Source organism: Pelodiscus sinensis, chromosome 2 (genome assembly GCF_049634645.1).
Source record: "Pelodiscus sinensis isolate JC-2024 chromosome 2, ASM4963464v1, whole genome shotgun sequence".
NCBI classification, from domain to species: Eukaryota; Metazoa; Chordata; order Testudines; family Trionychidae; genus Pelodiscus; species Pelodiscus sinensis.
Window position 1 is genome coordinate 77,261,861 of NC_134712.1, and position 22,721 is coordinate 77,284,581.

Here is a 22,721-nt window from a genome sequence, read left to right on the forward strand (position 1 = left end):
TTTGGGAAGATCAAAGCACACAGTCTCCAACTGAAGTCAGGCTACTGCTCTGCACTTCTCGAAAAACCGGTTCAAATTCTACAACTGTACCTAAAATTCTGGCTCCATAACTTGGAAATCCTGGAGTAAATATCTATGTAAACCAAGGAATTCTTGAGCTTTGTCCCCTACAGCACAGGCAAGCTTGTCTACATCCTTCTGTTATCCAGGTTAATCAGTGTTTGTATCTAAAATGCTATTGTTTCCACTTCCTCTTCATAACTTGCCAAATGGTTATGCCAGTCACATGTCTTTGATTTCAGATGCATGTAAATAAATTACTTCAATATTTAAAGGAAGACTTCTGCATAGATTCTTGTTAGGTAGTAACCCATCAGTGCTTGAAAAATCTTAGTGCTAGTAGTTGGCAAGAGAACTTTCCAAATGTGACTAGTATAAAGCAATGCTGTGATATCATTTCAAGTCTGCAGTCAGTTCCAGGACTGGTGCTCATAGCATTGACAAGCACCAGCAGAAGGAAAACAAGCCAGTATTCGTTTTCCCTATTGCCATTAGAACACTGGATAGCAGTGAAAAGGATAGTTGCAACAATACTACATACCACAGTCATGCAATAACAGATCACAGTTGGTCTTGGCTGAGTGGGGGAGAAGCTCTTTTCTTCAAAAATATTAGAGTTATAAGTAAAGAGCAGGATGTGAAATATATTTGAGAGGAGTAAACTAGTAAAGACCTCTACAACTGATGACTACCACCAGGAAGAAATGAGGGGGAAATAGCAGAATCCTCTATGCTATGCTGTAGCATCCAGAGAACTTCAAGGTGGAATAGAGGGTAATTTAAACTATGCACTTTCTTAGAAGCCCTTGGCAGGTAGGGCTCATAGGGATTGGTAGTGGGTTGTGTCCTAGGATAATAGCTGGAGCCATTATGGGGCAGAAGTTAGTGGTAAGTAAAGGGGAGTAGAGAACATCTTTTATAGGAAGAGAGAAAATATAATCAAGATGCAAATAGAGCAGGTTAAATAGTGTTGGTGTCCTGTTACCACTGAACTTCCCTGTTATTGTGGAAAAAACCTCAAGACAAATAACTTCTTGCACTATTGAACCTGTGCTGCTTGGTAAATGTATGGATACTTGTGAAACTTAAGTAACTTCAGAATCTTTCTGCAGTGATTTGTCATCTTTTAGACTTGTGCACTATATTTGACTCTGGAGAGCACTGTTCTAAGTGTTTCACCATGTCTGGTAGACATAGCCTTCAAATTAATGTTAGGGAAATTGTTTGAACATTCCTTATACAAGGACTGTATACATCACTTTTTGCTGATTTTTCATGTGTCCCTCTGAGAATACAACTGGGGTTGCTAAAGCTATTTTTGCTTTGAAAACAGCAGTGGAAAGGACACAAGAAAGGAAACTGGAAGAACAGCTTTTAGGGGCAGCGAGAGAAGGGGAGACTGCAAAACTATCAGCACTGGTAAGAATCTGAAATTGTTTGCTACATTATGCTGTCTTGACACCAAGCACCCCCTATTGCATGCAACAATCAAAAATACATGAAATCCTGGTGATTTGTGGAATCCCTGTTTGCAGGTCTCTCCCATCCCCTGAATTGCACCCCATCTCCCAAGCTGGGAAGGGAGGTGGCCTCGGGAGTCTGTTGTGGGATGGTAGCAGCAGTCATCCATCCCCTCCCCCACACACTGCAGCAGCTGGGGGCTGTGGGGAAACAGAGCATTCACCCCATTTCTCTGCCCCCAGTATTCGGTGGTGTTAGGAATCAACCCTCACCATGGTGGATGAACTGTACAGTGCTTCACTGTTGCTAGGGTTCTCCTTGTTGTTGTATCAGATTGATGCAAAATTTTCAAGTGTTTTCTAATATCCTTCCTGATTTCTAACATCCTTCCTGAGTTAGCTAAAGGATACTGTAAAGTGCTGAATGTTAAACTTTTACAGTACCTCAGTCACTGGTCATTCCAGGAGAAACACAGAATCAGTATCTGTTAGTAGCTGCTAGTATTGTAATATACCTGTGTCTCCAAGAGAAATGGATCTGTCCTTGCAGGCCTTTTGGTACCTCCAAAGAGCACTCATGGAAGTGATGTCTGTACTGAACCAATATACCCAGGTGTTAATAGGCACTTTACTGCTGAAGATGCTGGCCCTTGGATGAAATGGCAAACTAATGATTCAGTGTGATGTTTAAAGTTTTTGTGTTGTAATGTGAATCTCATACTATTTGTGGTACTCTTTTTTTACTACCAATATAATTCTGACCACACCAAGGTCATCAGCAGGCAGGAATAAACTTGAGGTCTTTGGAGCTAAACGTGCAAGCTTCTACCACATGAGCTAAATGCCAGCTGTCCCTTAATTGAGGGTGTAGAACAAACTCCCTAATATCTTTCTTGATTCTCTGCTACTGGGTTACATATTAAAAGCTTTCATAGAGTGCATGGAAGAAATGTCTTAAATGTGTGTCTAGGAGAAATGAATTTTTCACCTGTCACCTGAAATGGTTGGGAGAATAAGTTTCTAAAAACGCCTCCTGAAATGAGAGCAATGTGAAATTTAGTTGAAATGGTATCTTTCTGGGAAAGTTGTAAGCCCATCTTGTCATAAGGCTTTGAAATGATCAGATTTCATTACAGCAGAAATCCAGAAACATCAAATGTGGTGCAAAAACTGACAATCTAGAAGTGACACCTACCACTAAGATAATACAATTGTACTAGTAAAGAGAAACTGACTACATACTTCAAAGCTTCTAAAGGACCTTTCCAACCATTACCTGAATGAGGAAATGATTCTACCACTTCCTTTTTTTTTTTTTTTTTTTTTTTTTTGGGCTGAAGAGTACATGTTTGGTTGTAAATAATTTTCCTGCTAGCTCTATCTGAGGCTGCTGATCACTTAGAATATTCCTTTCCTTAGTTTTAATGGACTTGTATGGCCATCTGAGCTTACGGTGGCTCCCCCTCTGGCCTTATAATCTATTAACATAATGGTTCTCAAGCTATGCAGTGGACTCCCAACGGAGGTGCAAGCTGTGTACTCTGGAAAGAGCTCTCGTGGTCACCCTTGATTGGCTGGGGTTTGTGCAGAAGAGTAGTGTACACCTAAGAGGTGGAAATAAAGGGGAAGCCTGAAGCCCTGCCACCTGGACTTGGCCTCTCCACCCTGCCTTGTTGGGAGGTGGTCGAGTTCTAACGATCAGCCCTGGAGTAGTGGTAGCAGTGCAGAAGTAAGGGTTGCAATGGACTGCAAAAAGTTATATTAGTGAAGATCACTATTCAGTGTCACCCTTACTTTTGTGCTACTGCTGGCACATCGCTGCCCTTAGAGCCAGGTACACAGCCAAGAGCTGCTGCTCTCTGCTCTGCCTTCAGATCTGGATAGCGATGTGTGTAAAGTGCCAGGAGGAATAGGCATGAACAACTACAAATTCAAAGAAGCGGGGCCTGATCAAATAAGTTTCAGAATTACAGTATTAGTACAAATAGCTTCAACAGAGTAAGGGACTTTTGGCAGTAATTTGTCTATTTTCCATGTTACAGAAGACTTATATGGGTTTTCGTTTGAATCTGTTAAAATTGTTCTTGTATATTTATTACAAGAATAATCCCTTTCCTAATGAGTTAGGATTTTCCTGAGAATCTTGTCTTGTATGCACTGGGTTTTATTAGCAACTGCTTCAGAAGTTTCCTATTGAGTTTTTTTTTGTACTCCTTCCAAACATTCATTTGAACAAAATGAGGCTATATTGGGGGCATAAGTGATGGGTGCATGCCTATACAGAATTATAGATACTATGAACAGATTCCCCCCCCCTTTTTTGTGTCATACTGTCCTCCTCAACTTCAGAAACTGTGGTGGTAAAAGTCTCTCTGTTTTAGAATCTCTATTTTGGACTCCTTCAGGAACAGAACGGCACTCTGTTAATACTTTCTAAAAACTGTTTCTAGAGTACCTTGGAAATGCAGCCAGTTGTATTCTATATTTAGGGATGTAAAGGGTTAACCAGCCACCTGGTTAGCATGTCTCTTACCATCATGCTTATCTGGGTAACCAGTTAACTATTGTGGGGCTGCTCCAGACCTGCTGTGCCATGGATGGGGGGTTGCTTCACCCTCACTGGGCTGGAGCAGCCCCCAGCCACAACTGGGATTTAACATCCCTAGCTATCTTGCCCATTGGAGATAGGAAGGGGACATTTGAGCCAAGAACACAGGAAAGTAGCTACTTGTAACTGAACATCTTATTTTACTGCTGTAGCCCTCACTCTTCTCATAGCATGGCCCCCTTTTGCCACCATACCTGTCAGTGCCTAGTCTATATTTCAAGGCAGTGAGCAGAGCGTTACTGGGTCTATATGTTGTGTAATAGAACTAACCTGTAACTGTCTGTTTTTGTGTTTTTGTTTTTTTAGTTAAATAGGCCAAAGCCTCCTGATATTAACTGCACTGATCAGATGGGAAATACACCACTACATTGTGCAGCATACCGTGCCCACAAGCACTGTGCCTTAAAACTTCTAAAAAATGGTGCAGACTCTAAAATCAGAAACAAAAATTGTAAGTAAAACTCTTACAATTTTAAATGGACTGCAACACTGATTAAATTATAAGAAAAATTAGACTATGTAATCCTAGCCAAACGCTTACCAATGTTAGAAAATTCAACTTGCCCATGATTTTAGCATAACAAATGTAATATGATTTATCTTTCAATTAAAAATTGCTCAAGTCTAGCAGGTGAGCAGATAATTTTGTACAGTAGAAGTACTGGTGTAGAAATCTAGAAATTTCAGAAGGTGTCTTGCTATAGGAAGTGAATTATAGCTAACATACTGATCTCCTGACCGCAGTTTTCTATTAATAAAATGAGTGGTTCTGTAGCACCTTAAGGTACATCTACATAGCAGGGCTAAAGTCAAATTAAGCTACACAACTTCAGCTATATCAATTATGTAGCTTAAATTGAAATAGCTTAATTTGGCTTTTGGTGCTCTCTCAACACCAAAAGGAACACTCTTCCTTTGACTTTCCTTACTCCTTGTGAAATGAGGATTACCATGAGTCAGAGTAAGAAGTCCTACAGCTGACGTTATTTCGAAATAAAGGCTTATGGGGTATTTGTGCACTCCGTTATTTTGGAATAACATTAGTTATTCCGAAATAATGCTACGGTATAGATGTACTCTTGGACGCTAATTTGTGTGTATGTATATAAATAAAAAATAGTACCATGACCTTTGGTGGGCACAACCCACTTCAGATGAGTCAGATTTTTCTATTGATGATATTCAAACAAGCAAACAATCGCTGTTCTAGCTAGCTCTTAGGGAAAGCAACACTTGTGCCATATTAAATGCATCCAGTATACAGGCAGTCCCTGGGTTACGTACAAGATAGGGACTATAGGTTTGTTCTTAAGTTGAATTTGTATGCAAGTCGGAACTGGCTCCAGATTCAGCTGCTGCCACTGAAACTGACCAGGGGCTGACTACAGGAAGTTGCTCTGCCCCAGCTTCCTGGAATCAGCCTGATCAGTTTCAACAGCTGCTGAATCTGGAGCCTGGGACAGAACAGCTGGGGCGCTGCCCGGTAGGTTCCCAGAGGACCAACCCGGCGGCAGCACCCCAGCTGCTCTACCCGAGGCATCCAGCAACAAAAGCCTGATCTGCTGGGCCCTCCCGCCCCCCCCCCCCCCCGCCCCCAGCAGACCAGGGAGACCCGAGCAAAGCTGCACAGGTGGAGGGACCCCGCTGCCCATGTGGCTTTGCTCCTTTGCCCCCGAGCAAAGCCACACAGGCGGCAGGATGCCGCCTGTGCGGCTTTGCTCCTGTCTCTCTGGTCTGCTGGGGAGGTCCAACAAAGCCGCTGGACCCCCCCCCCCCCCAGCAGACCCGGGACACCCGAGCAAAGCTGCTGCCTTGGCGGCTTTACGAGCAAAGCCGCCCAGGCGGCGGCTTTGCTCGGGTGTCCCTGGTCTGCTGGGGGGGTCCAGTGGCTTTGCTGGACCCCCCCCCCCCCCCCACCAGCAGACCAGGGAGACTGGGAGAAGCTTTTCTCGCCCCGGAGGACACGGGTGGCGACCCGCCGCCCGTGAGCTCCGGGGCGAGAAAAGCCCCGTTCATAAGTGCGGATCCGACATAAGTCGGATCCGCGTAAGTCGGGGACTGCCTGTAATTACTTTCTAATACCTATACACAGCATTAAATACCCTACAACAGAGCTAACGCATAAAGCTAAACTCTCCTTTGAATTTTATTTCTGTTATTAAACAGCCCAGACACCATTTGATCTAGCACAAGGTGCAGAAATGAAACTGATACTTGGAGGAAGCCTTGAAAAGGTAGGTTCAATAGATCCTATGTTACACTCATCAAGGAAAAATCAGACTGGTTTTAAAATATTTTATTTTATATAGGTGATCAACAAACGCCTGAAACGATATGAAGGTCTCCTGTGGAAGGTACGTCCTCTTTTCCATTTTTTGTAATATGTAAAACAACATGAATTATTTTTTCCAAATCTCTCCTTGAAGATTGTCTTCTGCTCTTGAGAGGGGGCTAATAGATGAGACTTATCAGTGATATCTTAACTGGTACATTTATAATCCATTTCCCAACCTAATCCTAGGACAGGAAGGCTAGTCTGAGATTCAAGATTTCTGGGTGTAATACCTGGCTCAGCTGTAGATTCCCTGTGACCTTGGGAAAAATCTCCCTTCAACTGCCTTGTCACACTTCACATCCGTACAATGGGGATAGTACTTGCCTACTTTTAAAGATCAACTTGATTGATAACTGAGCAGTGCTTCTACTACAGTTTTGAAGGCCACAAGTATCTAGATAATCTAATTGCTGGTTCACTGCAGTTCAGCACGATCCATTGGATAGATCCTGTTCCCAAAAGCCTTGAAAACTGAACAGCAAAGAAGATGGTAATAATTTAAAAAAAATGTTGTTCTGTACCGTTCCCAAGAGACGTTCTATCTCTCATGACTTATTATAGGCAAAAATATGCATAACTCCACTAAATCCCGTTAGATGTTTGATAAAGTTGCTTTACCTATTGTACCTAAAGTTTTTGAAGAGTGAAATTATTTTTTAAAAAATCCTATAAATAGTTTGGCTTAAACCAGAATTCAGTGTAATGATTTATAGTTGGCTAACTCCAGATACAAAGCTATTTATTTACATCCCAAGAACAACATAGTATGCTGTAGTTTGTAGAATGCACTCCCCTCAATCTCTAATGGTGACTAAAAGGCCTGATATTTAGGTGTTACTTAATATTGCTATGAAGTCTTAAAAGCAGATACCACCATGCATCTGCAACCCTTTAGGTCACTTCCCGCTATCTGCATTTCATCCTCCATTTCTCTGTTGCATGTCAGACTGTTTAGATGAGTTATTTTGATCAAGGTAATATGTAAAACACCTTTCTGGTAGGTATTAACAACCACTCTAGTATAAGGGATCAGACACATGGATGACCATAACAAGTCCTGAATTAAAACAAACTTAATTGACCAGGAAAGGTTCCGATTGAGTAACACTGTTCATTAAAACTCCATAAATGTGTTTCGGGGCAACAAAATTTATATTTGTTTTTTTATGTTCTCTCCTTTCTTGGGAGAAAGAAATAGAATAGTTTCAAAAACCACAACTATTAAAATTCTGAACATAATAATTTGTTTTTTAATCACATTTGAAGTTATTTTATTTATATATAATTTAATTGCAAGCTACAAGAAATGTAGACCATTGACTATTGGCCACCAAGCTCTGCTATCTATTATCAGGAGTAGCAATGGCCTTTGAAATGACTAACTTTCTCTTTTTAGAGTTTAAGGTTTTTTGGCTGGAAACTTTACTGGGTAGTACTAGAACATGGAGTCCTTTCCTGGTATCGCAAACAGTAAGTGTCACACTTAAGAGATTCTAATTATCAAGAAGTTAATGACCTCCTTACCTTTCCACTTTAAAATCTCCCCTTTTTTTGTTTAAATCTTCCAAAGGGCTGATGCAATAAATAATGATCGTCGCCAAGGCTGCAAGCATCTAACGCAAGCTGTTTGCACGGTAAGGTGTGAAGCAGGGCTTCTAAAATAGCAGTCTGTGTGCACAGTACCAGCATGTAAGACTGAATTCGTTTGCAAGTCACTACTTACGGCTTCTAGTTCAGTTCCTTCAACTCTTTTCCCCAATCACTGTGGCTTAGACAACCTTCCATATTTCATGCTTTGTATGATACGTCTGATATATAGGACAGAATCATTATTTTGTTTGTAATATGTAGCATGAAATAACAATTTTACAAGGAATATTATCTTTGTGTAACTAAAGCTAGGTCTGCTTCACCTGTAGTGCCCATATTTTACACACTGCTGTGTATACATGCTACACTGCAGCATCAGGCTCCATCCATACTTGTCACTGCACAGCATTGCTATATGCTGCAGCTAAGGGCTCTGGCAGGAGGAGGCTATTGTAGTGGGTATGAACCTACATCTCAAGTCCGCACTATCAGGGTAAAAGTGTGCGCATGCAGGGGCAGATGAGAGCGCCGCGGGGCCCCAGGCAGCGAAATTTTGCGTGGCCCCGCCTTTGACACGGCGCATGCGCCGGGCCTCGGGAAGCACGGGGCCCGGGGCAGCCGCCCCGCTCGCCCTGCCCTAAATCTGCCGCTGTGCGAATGCACTTGCATACTTCCCCCTGCCATTGCTTTCGCCTAAAATCTTAATCCCTATGCAACCTAGTTATACCCGCTATCTAAAGAGAATGAGAGAGACTGTTTACTTCATTTTTTTGCCAGAAGTCTGAGCTGCTAGTGGTGACTTTTTTGAATTAAGCAAAAATGGCTGAAATGTGCTTTTCTTAAAGATGAGGAATGTTGCAAATACGGTGCTCTAGCAAAATTTAATGTTGGCAGTAATGATGCTACTTCAAGTGCTTGTTTATGTACATGTGAGCTGTGTGTGTATGGTGCCATGGTGCTGGAAGGCTTTCCTTAGTGCTTCATATAAAGGGCAGTGCTGTCTACCCTTTGTACTCTTGCTCTTTCTTACCATTCATAGCTGGAGCATTGGTGTTCCTTGTGAACAGCTCAGTCTGCTCAGTATTAATTAATAGAAAAAGGTCTTTGGTCTTTAAGTTACTGTCTTTTGATTTAGCCCTGCTTTTGGGGTTCTTCCAGTCTGGTGGGTCTTTAAATCCTGCCTGGTACCAGAGAACCTATATTGAGGTCCTGGGGGTTCAAATCTTGCCGAGGCTGTGGGAAGTTTTGCCTTAGCGACACCCCCCCACAAACATTGCCTCCAGTGTTTGGGTGCAGGCTACATCAGAGATGTAGATCACTTACCTGTTAGTCTTCAAGACCTGGATGAAGTTGAGGAAGGAATGCCTTCCTTCTATTCTTATGGAAGCTGTTCTTAGACCGGCACTGAAGCCATAATCATCAAAGGGAAGCTCTTCAGACTCCTTCACCAAAAGTGCTTTCCTAGTCACGAAAGCTGAGAGAATGTAAAAGATCCCAGTCTCCAGGGCTGTTGTCATAAAAGGACAGAGGATCCAAGTCCTGGCTTGAAAGCACAAAGAAATGGACATTTGCGAGTCCTTGAAGCATAAAGTATAGGACTCCTCCAAAAAGATCGTTCAAATACTGATGGTAGAGTGCTCCCTTTGACTTGCTGCTCCCCAGTACAGACTCACTCAGATTTCAGACTTCGACCCTGGTGCCCTATCAGGGTCTATTGTGACAGACTACTTCTACAGCAGTGACAGCAGTCTTTGCTGATTGCTGCAGGTCAGCAGCCTGTGGATACAGTCTCAAATGGAGGCTGGACTTCTCATGCCTGTCATCTCTGCTTCAGTCTAGAGACTGATAGTCTTTTGGAAGCACCAGGTCGCTTGTCCTTGGCACTGCCTGCCTAGGCTCAGTACTGCCATGTTTCATGGGGACAGCTTAACATCCCCTGTGCAGAGTAATACAGGCTAGGGAGCTATCCATGCTATGTCTGTACTGTGTTCCAGTAATAGGTTCTGACTGAGGTGACAGGACCTGTGCTAGCACCAAATGCTCCCGGTGCTCCATGACTTCTCCAGACTCTTGGGTTCCCTAGTACCATGAGCATAGAGACATCTGTTTCTTATTGCTGAATATTCATGTGCGTGTGCACCAGTAATTACTCAGGTCACCAGAGCACATTCAACTTTGATTTTTTTGGGACATGTACCAGTTGTGGAGCAGCGATGTGGTCTTTACATCAGTTTCACCAGACATTATGCAACATCTGCAGCTTCAAGGAATATAATGCAAATGAAGGCAAAGTGTCCATAAATCCCTTCCCCGATAAGACTGAGCTCTACTTCCTGGGGTAATAGCTTTGGAGTCACCTGAAATGTAGGGGACATATGCACACACCCGAAGGAACAACAGTTACGTACTTTCTTGTAACTGTTTTTGGGTTGGTTTCATATACCCATTACACAATCATCCTTCTTCCCCGATGCATCAGAATCCAGTGTTGGGTTCAGGTACAAAGAAACTGGAGGATGGGTAGAGTTTCTCTGCCCCTTATCCTTTGCTCCTAACACAGGGAGCTGAGTGGGGCTGCCCCATGGATACAGCGAGGAAAAATTCTCCAGCACTGGAGAAGTGCGCCCATACCTCCAATATTATGGACATATGCAATACATCTTGTACAACAGTTAGGAGAAGGTAAGTACCTGTTTCTTCTTGTATTTAAAACCTATATTAAACTTTCTTCAGTGAGTCTTTGTGACTTGCCTTACTTTATGCAGGTCTGCTTCTTGTGGATGGTCACAGCAGCCTTTTTTTCCTACTCTTCAGTCCTGCTGAGTGTGTTTATGCATCCATAAGCTTGCCAAGTTCCAACTGCTTCCGGTGGCTTGCACAGATACAGCCAATAATGGAACAGGGCTTGCCAAGGGCTTTAAATTTAAAGATATTCGGAATGTGCAGATTTAATAACTTTGTAGTCTGAACAGCCTTTATTTGTGATGCATGAGATAAGGGCAAGGAATAACTTGGCTAAAACAAAACTCCCTTTGAATGGCAGGTAGCTAGTTTAAATCATTTTTGCTTGTAAAGTAAGTTCAAATTTGCTCACAAGGGCAGCAGTTACTTTTTAGTTTGGTTTACTTTGCTCTAGTATCTTTTATAACTGCTAATAAAACTTTTTTTAAAAATTAGTTGCCTGTTTCTAGAGTCTCTAAACTCACTAGTGTTGGTTTTGTATTTGTTTTTGTTTTTTAATCAAAGGTAAAAACTACAGACAGCTGCCTTTTCTCTGTCAGGTGCTTCGATGACACTATTCACAGTTTTAAAGTTCCTAAAAACTCTCCTCCTAAGGCCAGAGAGGTAACTACCAATTTTATTGTCTCTAATCTAGTAACATTTGAGTAGATGGAAGAAAAAAAACTAATTTTGATTGCATAAAGCTTAGTCTGAATCCTAGAGCTGTACATATGAATACTGTACTTTCAGATTCCCGAGTAGATCAGAGACCTGGCTAATGGCATTCAGAATAGTTGTATGTTTGTTACTGTTTCCCTGCTGAAAGTATTTGAATGGCTGACTTTTGACAGTCTGTGGGCACTGCCTAAATGTGAGAAGTTGTTTCTGTTTGCGCTCCTAAACTTCTGTTCCAGCCTACTCTATCCCTCATCCCAACAAAGAAATGTAGCTAATTAGTGTATTCTTGCAAAAATAGGTTCAAAGCTATCCCTTCTTTAAAACACATGGCTCTGATCATAATGTCCTATCCAAAACTGGGAGGTGGGAGAAACAAAAGAGCACTGTTGTGGACTTCTAGGTGCTACAGTAAAAAATGCACTGAACGTAGTATTTATCCTTCACTTGCAAGTCATGATTAAGGGCTTTCAGAGGTAAAGAAAGCTTGGGACAAAAAGCTGTTTGTCTTGCAAGTAGTACCTAGATGCCCAACTTGATCATAAGCCCCATTGTGGCAGGCGTTGTACAATATGGTAAAGTAGTCCTTGCCCTAGAGAGCTTGTAATCTAAATAGACAGGACTATGGAAGAGAGATTGGAAACAGAAGCACAGATTCCTTGTATGACCTCCAGTAAACCACTTTGCATCTAACAAAGTAAGGAAACTTACCCAGCTTGAGTCCCTGTCATAATGGCCATTCTGGATCAGATTAAGGATCCATCTAGCCAAGCATTCTGTCTTTTGACAGCTGCTAATGCTGGGTACCCTGAGGGAGTGAATAGAACAGGCAATCCCCAACTGATTCAACCCCTGCTGCCCACTCTCAACCTCTGTCAAACAGCATCCCTGCCCACCCTGGGTAATAGCTTTTGATTGACCTATCTCCATGACTTCATCTACCTTTTTTATCGTTATTGTCTTGGCTTTCACAACATCCTCTGGCAAAGCGTTCCACAGGTTGATTATGTATTGGGTGAACAAATACTTCAAAAGGCAGCTGGTTTAAAAAACAAATGTAACTTCTAGCTCTTGTTTTTATGAGGAGTAACTAACATTTATCCAGCACCTTAACTATGCCATTCTCCTTTGTTTTATATATGTAGTTTTGAAAATGGAGTAACTATCTTAAAACGCTAGACATTTTTCTAACCATGTCAGTGTATTTAAGAAAAAAATAGTTGTTACTACTTCTGAGGCTCCAGTTGTCTCTTGTGTGCCAGGGACCTGCTGCAAACTAATAGTGTGCTCTTAAAATGAGTGTGCTGAATTCTTGCAGTGGCTTCTTTAATTTCAGAACTGGCTGGAAGCAATAGAAGATCACTCTGCATACAGCACCCACTATTGTATGCAAGAGCAGTTGAGTGATGATGAGGAAGAAGATGATCTCCTATCTGTTGCAGAATTGCAAGACACGTTGAAAGTATGTATGGGAATGTGACTTTTTTTTACATCTGGCAAACTTTAAATTGGTGCTCATGATTCTTTATCTACAAAATACTGGAGCAGTATTAGAGTAGTATTACCATATCTTGTTGGGGCAATATGTCTTCTGCATTTATTTGGCTGTTCAATGGTCACAAACACTACTGGTATTTGGAATACAATTTGTGATCTCATGCTCAATACTGTCCATCTAATGGTAGAATGTCTACAACTTGCATTTTAAAACGAATGCTCCTGCAGCACCTTAGGGTACGTCTAGACTACGTGCCTCTGTCGCCAGAGGCATGTAGATTAGGCTACCAGACATAGTAAACTGAAGCGGCGATTTAAATAATCGCCGCTTCATTTAAATTTACATGGTTGCCGCGCTGAGCCGACAAACAGCTGATTAGCTGTTTGTCGGCTCAGCGCGATAGTCTGGACGCACGGGTGGCGACATCAAAGGTATTTGTCAACCACCCAGGTAAACCTCATCCCAGGAGGCTAATCTACATGCCTCTGTCGCCAGAGGCATGTAGTCTAGACGTACCCTTAGAGACTAACAAAAATGTAGATGGTATCATGAGATTTTTGTGGGTGCAACCCACTTCTTCCAGTGAAGAATTACTTGTATTTAGTAATTTAAAAATGTACTGTACATACAAATGAACTATTGCAAGTTAAACTGTTTTGAGCACTTCTGGCCAGAAGAGGGCAGCTGACACACTTGACTAAATGTTCTCTAACACTTAAATCTTCGCTCAGGTATTTCAGACTTACAGGATGTAACCCTCAGCAATATATTGTATTGATATAATATGGTTTTGTTTTATATACTGCTTAGAAAGTGTTAATGCATAATTCCCTTATTTGAATTGTCTTAATGCAAGGCACTCTTCACAACTTCAGAGTAGCTTACAAGAAGGTCTTCAGTTTATGAACCTTAAGTTCCCGCTGTAGTACTGGTTCTACCATCAGACTTCTGGCTTCAGAAAATATGCCAAGCACATTAAATGAAAGTAGCCGGATACAGAAAAGTTCAATTATCTAGATAAGAAACACTGAAGGCTACACTAATGAAAAACAAACCTTTATTTCAGGATAACTTGGCCATCTATATCTAGAAACTTTATCCCTGCAGGTCACTGCAGTCATTTTATATTGTGATCAGAGCTGACTGGGGGGAGGAGTGACACTTCAATTTGGAAATCGTGGTTCATGCACCGTTCTTCATTGTGGGCTGTGCTCCTCAGCCAAATTACATGTCCTTTGATAAATTTAAACAACAAATGGTCTGGTAGCACTTTATAGACTAACTCGGCTACCCCATGTCCTTTGATGTACCATTAGGGTGGTACAACATGGGAGATGGGTCAGGCTCCTCTGCCAGACCAGAGAGGAAGATTAGATGCATGACCCCTAAACTACCGCTTCCAGAAAGCCCTATGGATGCATTTCCAAAACTTAGTTTATTTTTGACAACTTTTTTTTCCTATGAGAAAGCAGATACTCCCCCCCCCCCCCCAAACAAAATATAACTCAGTCTAAAACTCAATTTGCTGTCAAGAAAAATTTGAACCATCCCTAATATTGATACATTCTTAATTCTGTAGAAAAATCTCATAAAATACATATGCTTTTGGGCAAAACACTACTGTATTTGTGCTCTGGTAATGTCCACAAAGGAAGAAAATAATACCTTCTGCTTTAGAGTATTCTTTTTTAAAGTCTTCAGAGAAGTTGTCAAACTGTGGTCCATGGATCACCAGTGGTCCATGAGCTCCATTCGGGTGGTCTGTGGATAGTTGCGTACCTGCGTGACCACACGAGAATGAAGTGCTGCCCACTTAATTAATGACTCATAGACATGGCTCCACTAATTAGGTGCCTGGACCGTCACATGTAAGATGAGGAGGTGGCCTTAGAGTAGATGGCAGAAATAGGAGTTAGGTGCAGGGACAGTGGGGCAAGAAGGAGGTGGGAGGATGTGCAGGACTGCAATGGCCAGAAAGTCAACTTTCCCCAGCTCCAGGGCTGTAGCTGCTGGGGAGAGGAGATTCTCCTTCCCAGCCTCAATTGTATGTTTTTATTTGTAGAACAATACAGGGTTTTTTTATAGCACTTTTATCCAGAGCACTTTACACTAAGGAATTAGCTAATAGGACAAACAACATTTGGAAAGATCATTAACTGGTCATGCAGATATTTAACTTTTTTTAAATTGCTTCAACTACATTTTTATGACTCATTCTTTGAAGACTTTTTTTTTTTTTTTTTTCCAGCAAGGGTTCTGAACAGTTGTTAAATAAGCCCCATGGTTTTTACCATGTGGTTTTCAGTCTTGGATTTGACATTTCAGAGTGAAAGATTCCCCCAAGATTAATCTTCACAGCTCATGCCAATACAACTTCATTTTTCTAATGAAATAGGGTCATCATTGTGCCTTGGCTACCCCTAACACTTTTTCAAATCTGCACACTGTCTCGCTCCCACCAATGAGAATGCTAGTGTAGAAAGTCTGCTGGAATTCTATCTTTGTCTACTCCTTTGAGCTGAGTAGCTAAAATGCTAGTGTCACTCCTACACTAGCTCTGATAGCAGTGCAGAAGCTTAGAGTAGTGATATTGCAGGCAAAGCTTTCATAACTGGTATTATGGTAGATACTGCAGTAGGTAATGGCAAGGCTTCCTTTTTACGTTCTTGGAATCTAACCACACAGAAGTGAGATGCCTGGAGGATTCCCACATAAAGCAGAACTAGCAGTATGTGGTACAGCACTTTGCTCCTGAAAGGATGGCATGCCCAAGGCAGTTAATTGTAAGTGTACTAGTCATGCTACAAGAAGAGAGAACAAAACAGCACTATGCCACCCTAGGCCTCTGATTGAGATGACCTACTACTAGTTGACCAGGTTACTAACCATTTTAATCTGTTTGAACACCAAATTTAGAGCTATCATGCCAGCAAATGTATACATCTCCTAATTACAGTAACTTGAGTGAACTGGTAACGAACACCTTTTGTAAATGCTCATATGAACCCTCTCCATGTTTGTTCCAGGCTACAAACTGATTCTTTACCATAAGCTGATTAGTCTAATTTTAGCAAAAATCAATTGGGAGGGGGATGCTTTTTTCTTGATGCTTTTTTCTTGCTTAAAGTGTAGAGTTGCTGGGGGTAGAGTTCTAGAGTAGCCTTTCACTTATGTAGACCCCAACAGTGGCTTTCTCTTAGTGTATTCTTACCCCTGCTCTACCTCCTCCCCCAACAACCTCATGTCATAAAAGGAAATAAACATAACTCTTTCTATGTGAACTTTTGTCTAGACGAATGTGATGCTTTTTAGCTTTGAAGTGACTTATTATGCCCTATATGTCGTATTTATTATGAAGTCTTATGAGTTCATGCCCAATAGCTTGTACAACACAACAGTATTACATCACTGCTCCCTTTACCGGAGAAACAGCATCATATCTCACTTACATGATTAATGAGTAATTCTGCTCTCATTAAACTAAACTTCATTAGTGTTTAAATTTATGCTGTGAAATCTGAGTTTCTTAGCTATGTCACCTTGACACGGGCAGTACGAAGATTTATTTAGATATACATTTTATGAATAGCTTACATCTTCCCCCTAAAAGGAGTTTAAAGAGAAGAAATGGCATGACTTCAGATCAGACTTCATGTATTACAGAGGCTAAGTGTCCTGGTTACTCTGTAAATACAGCAATGTATGCTGAAATCCCTGTATGAGAAGAAAAGAGTATTTGGAGATTCATTGGTAAGGGAATGTTTTGTGTAAGTCAATGTTTCTAAATTAAAATGGACCCTAAGGAGGACCTGGGACCCTGGGAGGCAGGGCCCACTCCTTCCTGAACATTTGGAGATCTGAAAACGATGCTCAGGGTTTGATAATTCTTCTTTTGCTGGTATTTGCCCATTCTAATCAGCTGAAGCATGGATAGAAGCTGCTTGTGAGGATTAGGTCTCTGCTGCATGCAGTGGCACAGCTCTGACTGTGCCCAAGCCTCATTTCCATCCACACACCAGTAGGCCTCAGGTCAGCATGCACTTGGGACTTACATTGTAGACCAAGGATGAGAGCCAGAGTACCACTATGATTGAGGGCCAAGCCCAGTCATTTTGCAGTATAGATAAAGGTCAAGGTATAGACCCATGTTAGAAGAGCTGTGTAGTGCAATATGGACACATTCTCTCAGTTGCAAGAACTGGAGCTAGCTACTGCAAATGCAAGTTTAAGCTGATGTGTGTATGCTCAGTCAGATGTTGCACAGAACTGGGCTTTAGCTTACAGAACAGACATACCCTAAATGACAAGACTAAGTGGAAAGAAAATATCTTGTATAACTCTTCCTCTCTGACCAAAACTTGATTGCTCCTAAAAAAAGCTTATTGAAATGCACATGCTGCAGATGAAGTGGTTTTAGATGGAGCTGTGTGCTGTGACCCTTTTTGAGCTAATGAACACTATATATGAAGCTTTTTTACTTTCTATCAGAAGTGCTTCAGCTGTATGACGTATAGAGAAGATAGGGAGAGTGTTGCTTCTGCTACCCCAGCAGCAACTGAGGCTATGTCTAGACTGCAAGCCTCTTTCGAAAGAGGCTCTTTCGAAAGAGAGCGTCTAGACTGCACGCGGAACTTTCGAAAAAGCGGCTTGCTTTTTCGAAAGAAAGCACCCAGTGAGTCTGGATGCTCTCTTTCGAAGAAGCCCTATTTACATTCAAGAACACCTTCTTTCGAAAGAGGAACTTTCGAAAGAAGGCGTTCTTCCTCGTGCAATGAGGTTTACCGCCGTCGAAAGAAAAGCTGCGTTCTTTCGATTTAATTTCGAAAGAATGCGGCTGCAGTCTAGACGCAGGTGAAGTTTTTTCGAAAAAAGGCTACTTTTTTTGAAAAAACCCCTGAGTCTGGACACAGCCTGAGTAGGGAGAGAGGTGGGGGCAGAGCCTTTCCAGCTATTAGGATGCTACCTGGTGCAGTGCTGTGGCTGGCTGGGAGCATTTGTTTGCAGGAGTGGCAGGCTACCCCCTGCCCAGGCTCAGCTTCTGGGGACTATGGCCAAGCAAGCCAGTGCCCTCTGCTTCCCTGCATTGCTCAGCCCTTATCTCCAGAGAGGCTGTGCCCTGGTAGGGAGGGTGGAGGAAAAAGCATTGGGGTTCCTGGGCTAGATGCAGGGCAGAGATGCATGGGGAGGTTACAAATCCTACTCTTTAGTCATATACCATATAAAATAACTTCTCATTTTTCTGCAAAGAAACAATTTACAAATTGTTAGGTATTTCTAATTTGCTTTTCTGAAAGCTTTAGGTTTGTATAATACAATGTATGAACAATCCTTCAACTTAGCAGTTCATCTTTTAAATAGCGTTTTATTTTTGTTTGCAGAAGGCACAAACATGTCAACAAAGGCTAGATAAAGAGATTGTCAACTTCCTCACAATGATTAAATCATGCAACACTACTAAAGGTAACATTTTTGTTAGCAATTGTAATTCTTTCTGCAGTTTCATTATGTGCTCTGTTTTGGATAAGCCACATGATTTAAAAAAAAGAAAATCAGGATGTCTGCTTTTTTTTTTTTTCCCCGTCAAATAAGACTTCCCCAAAATGGAAACATAAAAGCTTGCAAATATAGGACCACTGCTTTTAAATGAGACATTGAGAATGAATATTTCTGTTTTCAAGTAAGTAATAATTTGACATAACTGCTAAATAGCTAGTGCAAAATCAGGAGTCAATATGTCTCCTAAAACAGCTCACCTTTGGTACTTTACATTTTCAGGAATGCCGCCTTCTTTTCTTCAGAAAATTGAGGTAGTCTCTGAAGTGTCAAAAGAAACTTGTGAGGCTCTGGGTAACTGCCTTAAGCTCTTCACAAAGCAGGAAGGGGTATGTATTGCTGTACTTCTCATCCTTAATGTGTAAACTATTTTAAGAGCAGCATTCTACCCATAGCTAATGGGAGGTGGGGAGAAAGGAGACAATTGTAATGGGGCTTCCAAAATGTCTTCAGAATCCATATAAATGAAGAAATGAGCAGGGCATAAGCCCCAGCAAACATGTATCGGGTCCCTAAATTTCTCTCGACAGGCCTGTAAATACTGGCTTGCTTAACGTGCTGAACCAAATATACCTCTAAAGTTTCTGCCTTTACTAGATGAGCTGTCTTTCACTTGCTAACCACCTCATGGAATCTAGGTAGTACATCAAGGAATGTAGCTATTTTCCTCTGCAGGTAGGAATCAATACAAAAAATCTTAGGTTTATGTACTGTACAGATTAACTGATGTTTTGCCTTCTTCCATGTGTTTCGGAAAGGTCCGTCTTTTGACTTAGTTTTCCTGGACAGTTTGAAAAAGCTATTTAAGTGTCTGTTTTATTGAATTTACTATTACGAATATGCAGGACTCCTATACAGATGGTCCTTCCCTCTGCGTGAAATTGGTTAAATCCAAGGTGTTAACAGCATCTTTACTATTCCAATGAATTCCTTTTTGTGTGTATCTTTAGTTTATCTACCTTCCCTACTCATTGGACTTTGTGTAGGTTTGAGTGTAATTCCAACACATCAATGCAAATACTTCATGTTATCTGGAGGGAGCTTTCTAACCAAGTTACCATAGATTGACTGTTCTCCTAAACTGTGACCATACTAAATTTCCTTCAGTTCAGCTTTGTTTTCATCAGTAATTTGTATTACAAAATGAGGAAAATGATGTTGGTGTTGAGTCATTTTCAGTTCCTTAGCAATGAGCCACACACACTGGATCCATTGTCAAGGCTTGGATAGGAATGAAAAGTCTTAATGCAAACCACCTTTAGTCACAAGCCTGCTCTGCTTGCAACAAAATACAACATAATGGAGTGAGTGAATGATTAGTTTGTCTTGTCCTAGATAAACTTTAATTTTCCTCTAATAGTGAACTAATACCTAATTGTCTCAACTCCATTTGTGCATGATGCAGAGCGTTCTAAATGGTAGTTCTTATTCTGTGTTTTATTTTTTTTTATAATTGGTAGGTATGCTGCTTTATGCAAAACTAAACTTACGCCTCTAATGTTATTTTAATGAACAAAGTAGTGTTAGAAATACCATATGAAGTTACAAAAAGGCACCAGATTTTAAACTTTGCATTTCTGACCTTTATAGTAAGATACAAATATGGGCTTGATAGAATTGTTTCCATGAAAGAGGTGGCAAAGTTTAACTATTGTGTTAATTGCATGTTGGTAATCTATTGCCATTTTTAATTTGAATAGTTGTTGGTAATCATGATAAAGAATCTTAAAATGCTTAGGCAATACAAATTCTAACTGAGTTTCAAAGCATTGCTCTAACAAGCTCACATATTAATATAGAAAGCTCTTAAACCCTGAAAAGATGGTCTGATACCTTACAGAGAACTTTTAGTAGACTGCTTCTGTCCCTGATGAGCTGAGCTTAGCGAATGTTGCTACTTAAAACCAGAACTTAGCTTTCTGTTGGAAATCCCATTCAACAAAAAGCATTAATGCTACATGAATAGTCCCTGTTCCTGCTGATCTCTCCAGCTTTGTCTACACTGCAGCGTTTTTGCACAAGAAGCTTTTTGCAGCAGAGATCTTGTGCAATATGTTTTGGCGGAAAAGTGCATCCATGCCTCAAAAGCACATCACAAAAGTAATGTGCTTTTGCGCAAGAGAGCATCCACGCTGCATACACTCTTGCACAAGAACGTCGATTGCCATTCACAGAATAGCCATCAGAGCACCTGTGCTTTTTCTGATAGGCTCTTTTTGCGCAAGAAACCCCTATTGAGTGTCCACATGTACCTTTTTGCACAAGAACTCTTGTGTAAAAAAGAACTCTAGCTCCTTGCCAGGCCTGGATAAGGGACTGCTTCAGCCCTATAGGGGCCACCAGAGCAGATCTGGTCTGTGGCAGGACTTGCCCCATCACCCCCGCAGGTTACATGCTGGCCCCCCAGGAGCAGAGCCAGCAGAGATTTCTGTCCCCACTTCTGGATGCAGGAGGTCTGGCTCCATTTCTGGAGAGCTATCTGCTTTATACTGCAGAACCTGTACCACTATGATTTTTAGCATTTTTAAATGCATTTTTACATACCTACTCAAAAACAGAGTTAATTTAGATTGTGCCATGCACAATTGGAAATGTAGGCAAGGGAAGGTACAGCCTTTCCAAAACTGCCTAGACAGCCAACTGCCTAAGGTTGGGGCCACTGCCGGGGAGGGCTGGGGATCAGGGCATGGCAGCTCGGCTGCCAAGGGGTGCAGGCTGCGACACCCAGTGATTGTGCCAACTCCTTCCATAAGGGATCTTGCAGTCTTTCAGATGTGGGCTTCTTTGACACTCATGTCTGCTGCAGTCTCTGGGGCTCTTTACCTAGACACTGCTTGTTTTCACAGCCTCTCTAGAGAGATCTTTACCCCTTCTTTAAGTCACTTTAGGCAAGGATGAAATATGATCAATGTCCACTGACTAACTGCACTAATGTTGTTGAACTTTGCAGCCAATGATGTAGTTTGACAGGTGGCATTAAATACAAGTATATAATTGTACAAAAAATGCCTTCTCATGCTCAGTGGCTTATGTAGTTTTATCAAACATTGACTTTTTTCTAGTGTATCCTAACTTAAACTTTTCAGATAATAAAAAGTACTACCTGAGAACTAGTTAGAATGCAAAGTTAACTTTTAGAATGCTGCTGTGTAGCAATTGTATGGCATCTAATTTTTTTTAACCTTTGAAAAAATGCAAATGACAGGTTGAACCTCTATAATCCAGACTTCCCCTGGTCCAACATCAGTGACTTTGGGGCTGGAACACTCATGGGGAAAGCCCCTTTAAGTCCAGCAACGCTCCTGTCCCAGGGAAGAACGGAGTCATGAAATCTGGGAGCTGAGTCCTAGGGTCTGGCACCTTTGTGGGCCAGCATTGAATTTGCCTGGTTTGGGAGTGGTCAGTTATTGAGGGTGCAAAGAGAATGTTTGCTTGTCCATAGCACTACCCCTTCATGAGTAAAGCTGTAGCATGATTATACAGTACATACACAAATGGTACTGAGACCTTAGGAATAATGCATTACGAATTACATGCCTTCCACCTTCAAACTTTTTAACTAGTGTGTGAATTCTCTTTCCAGCTCCTGGTTGAGAACTTCAGCCCCATCTCCCACACTTCCCAATCTCCTAATCATATCAGGCTGGGCAAAGTGATTTATGAAGGGTAAAGCTGACTTACAGGAAAGCCTGGACCTTTAGAACATGCAATGTTTATAAAGAATCTGAATTGGTAAAGCTTGGGCACGGTCAATGCCTGCCTGCAGCTCATCAAAGCAAAAAAGGCACTTTCCTGTCCTTTTTAGGAATAAGTCAGAGGGCAGTGCATTGGCGTAGGCTTATGGCACATGGAACTGATGCACAAAGTGCAGCAAGACCTTAAGAGGGGCTATTGTGGCGCCTAAATGCAAGGAAATTAGGAAACTAAACCATTAAGCACGTACCAACCCATTTTGCCCTGAGAGCTTTAGAGAGAAGGGCAGCAGTTCACTGCTAGGCTGGCTCTGAACACCCAGCGCTTGCATGAGTCCCCACAGGGTCCTAGCTAAGTACAGCCATATGGCCAAGTTTCTGCAGTGCTGTAGGGATCACCTCCCCAGCCCGTCTCTGTCCCACGCCACCAGCTGAAAAGCATCATGCCCGGCAGCTGTGGGTAACGTGCAGGAGCATGGAGGGCTCGGTGGCAGCAGCCCGGCCAGCTCTGGCCCTTCCTATTCACCCT

General features: G+C 41.7%; 1 protein-coding gene across 11 annotated transcripts in view; it reads left to right on the top strand.

Moving 5' to 3' along the window:
* Positions 1-22,721, top strand: part of LOC102447841 (oxysterol-binding protein-related protein 1) — a 118,484-nt gene that overhangs the window by 27,606 nt on the left and 68,157 nt on the right. For all 11 annotated transcript variants that reach the window (XM_075920842.1, XM_075920843.1, XM_075920833.1 and 8 more), the window contains 10 exons: positions 1,394-1,479; positions 4,435-4,579; positions 6,295-6,362; positions 6,438-6,482; positions 7,860-7,933; positions 8,034-8,097; positions 11,300-11,398; positions 12,786-12,911; positions 18,326-18,407; positions 18,723-18,829. In XM_075920842.1, coding sequence (XP_075776957.1) covers positions 1,394-1,479; positions 4,435-4,579; positions 6,295-6,362; positions 6,438-6,482; positions 7,860-7,933; positions 8,034-8,097; positions 11,300-11,398; positions 12,786-12,911; positions 18,326-18,407; positions 18,723-18,829 — 896 coding nt within the window. The remainder of the gene's footprint in view (positions 1-1,393; positions 1,480-4,434; positions 4,580-6,294; positions 6,363-6,437; positions 6,483-7,859; positions 7,934-8,033; positions 8,098-11,299; positions 11,399-12,785; positions 12,912-18,325; positions 18,408-18,722; positions 18,830-22,721) is intronic.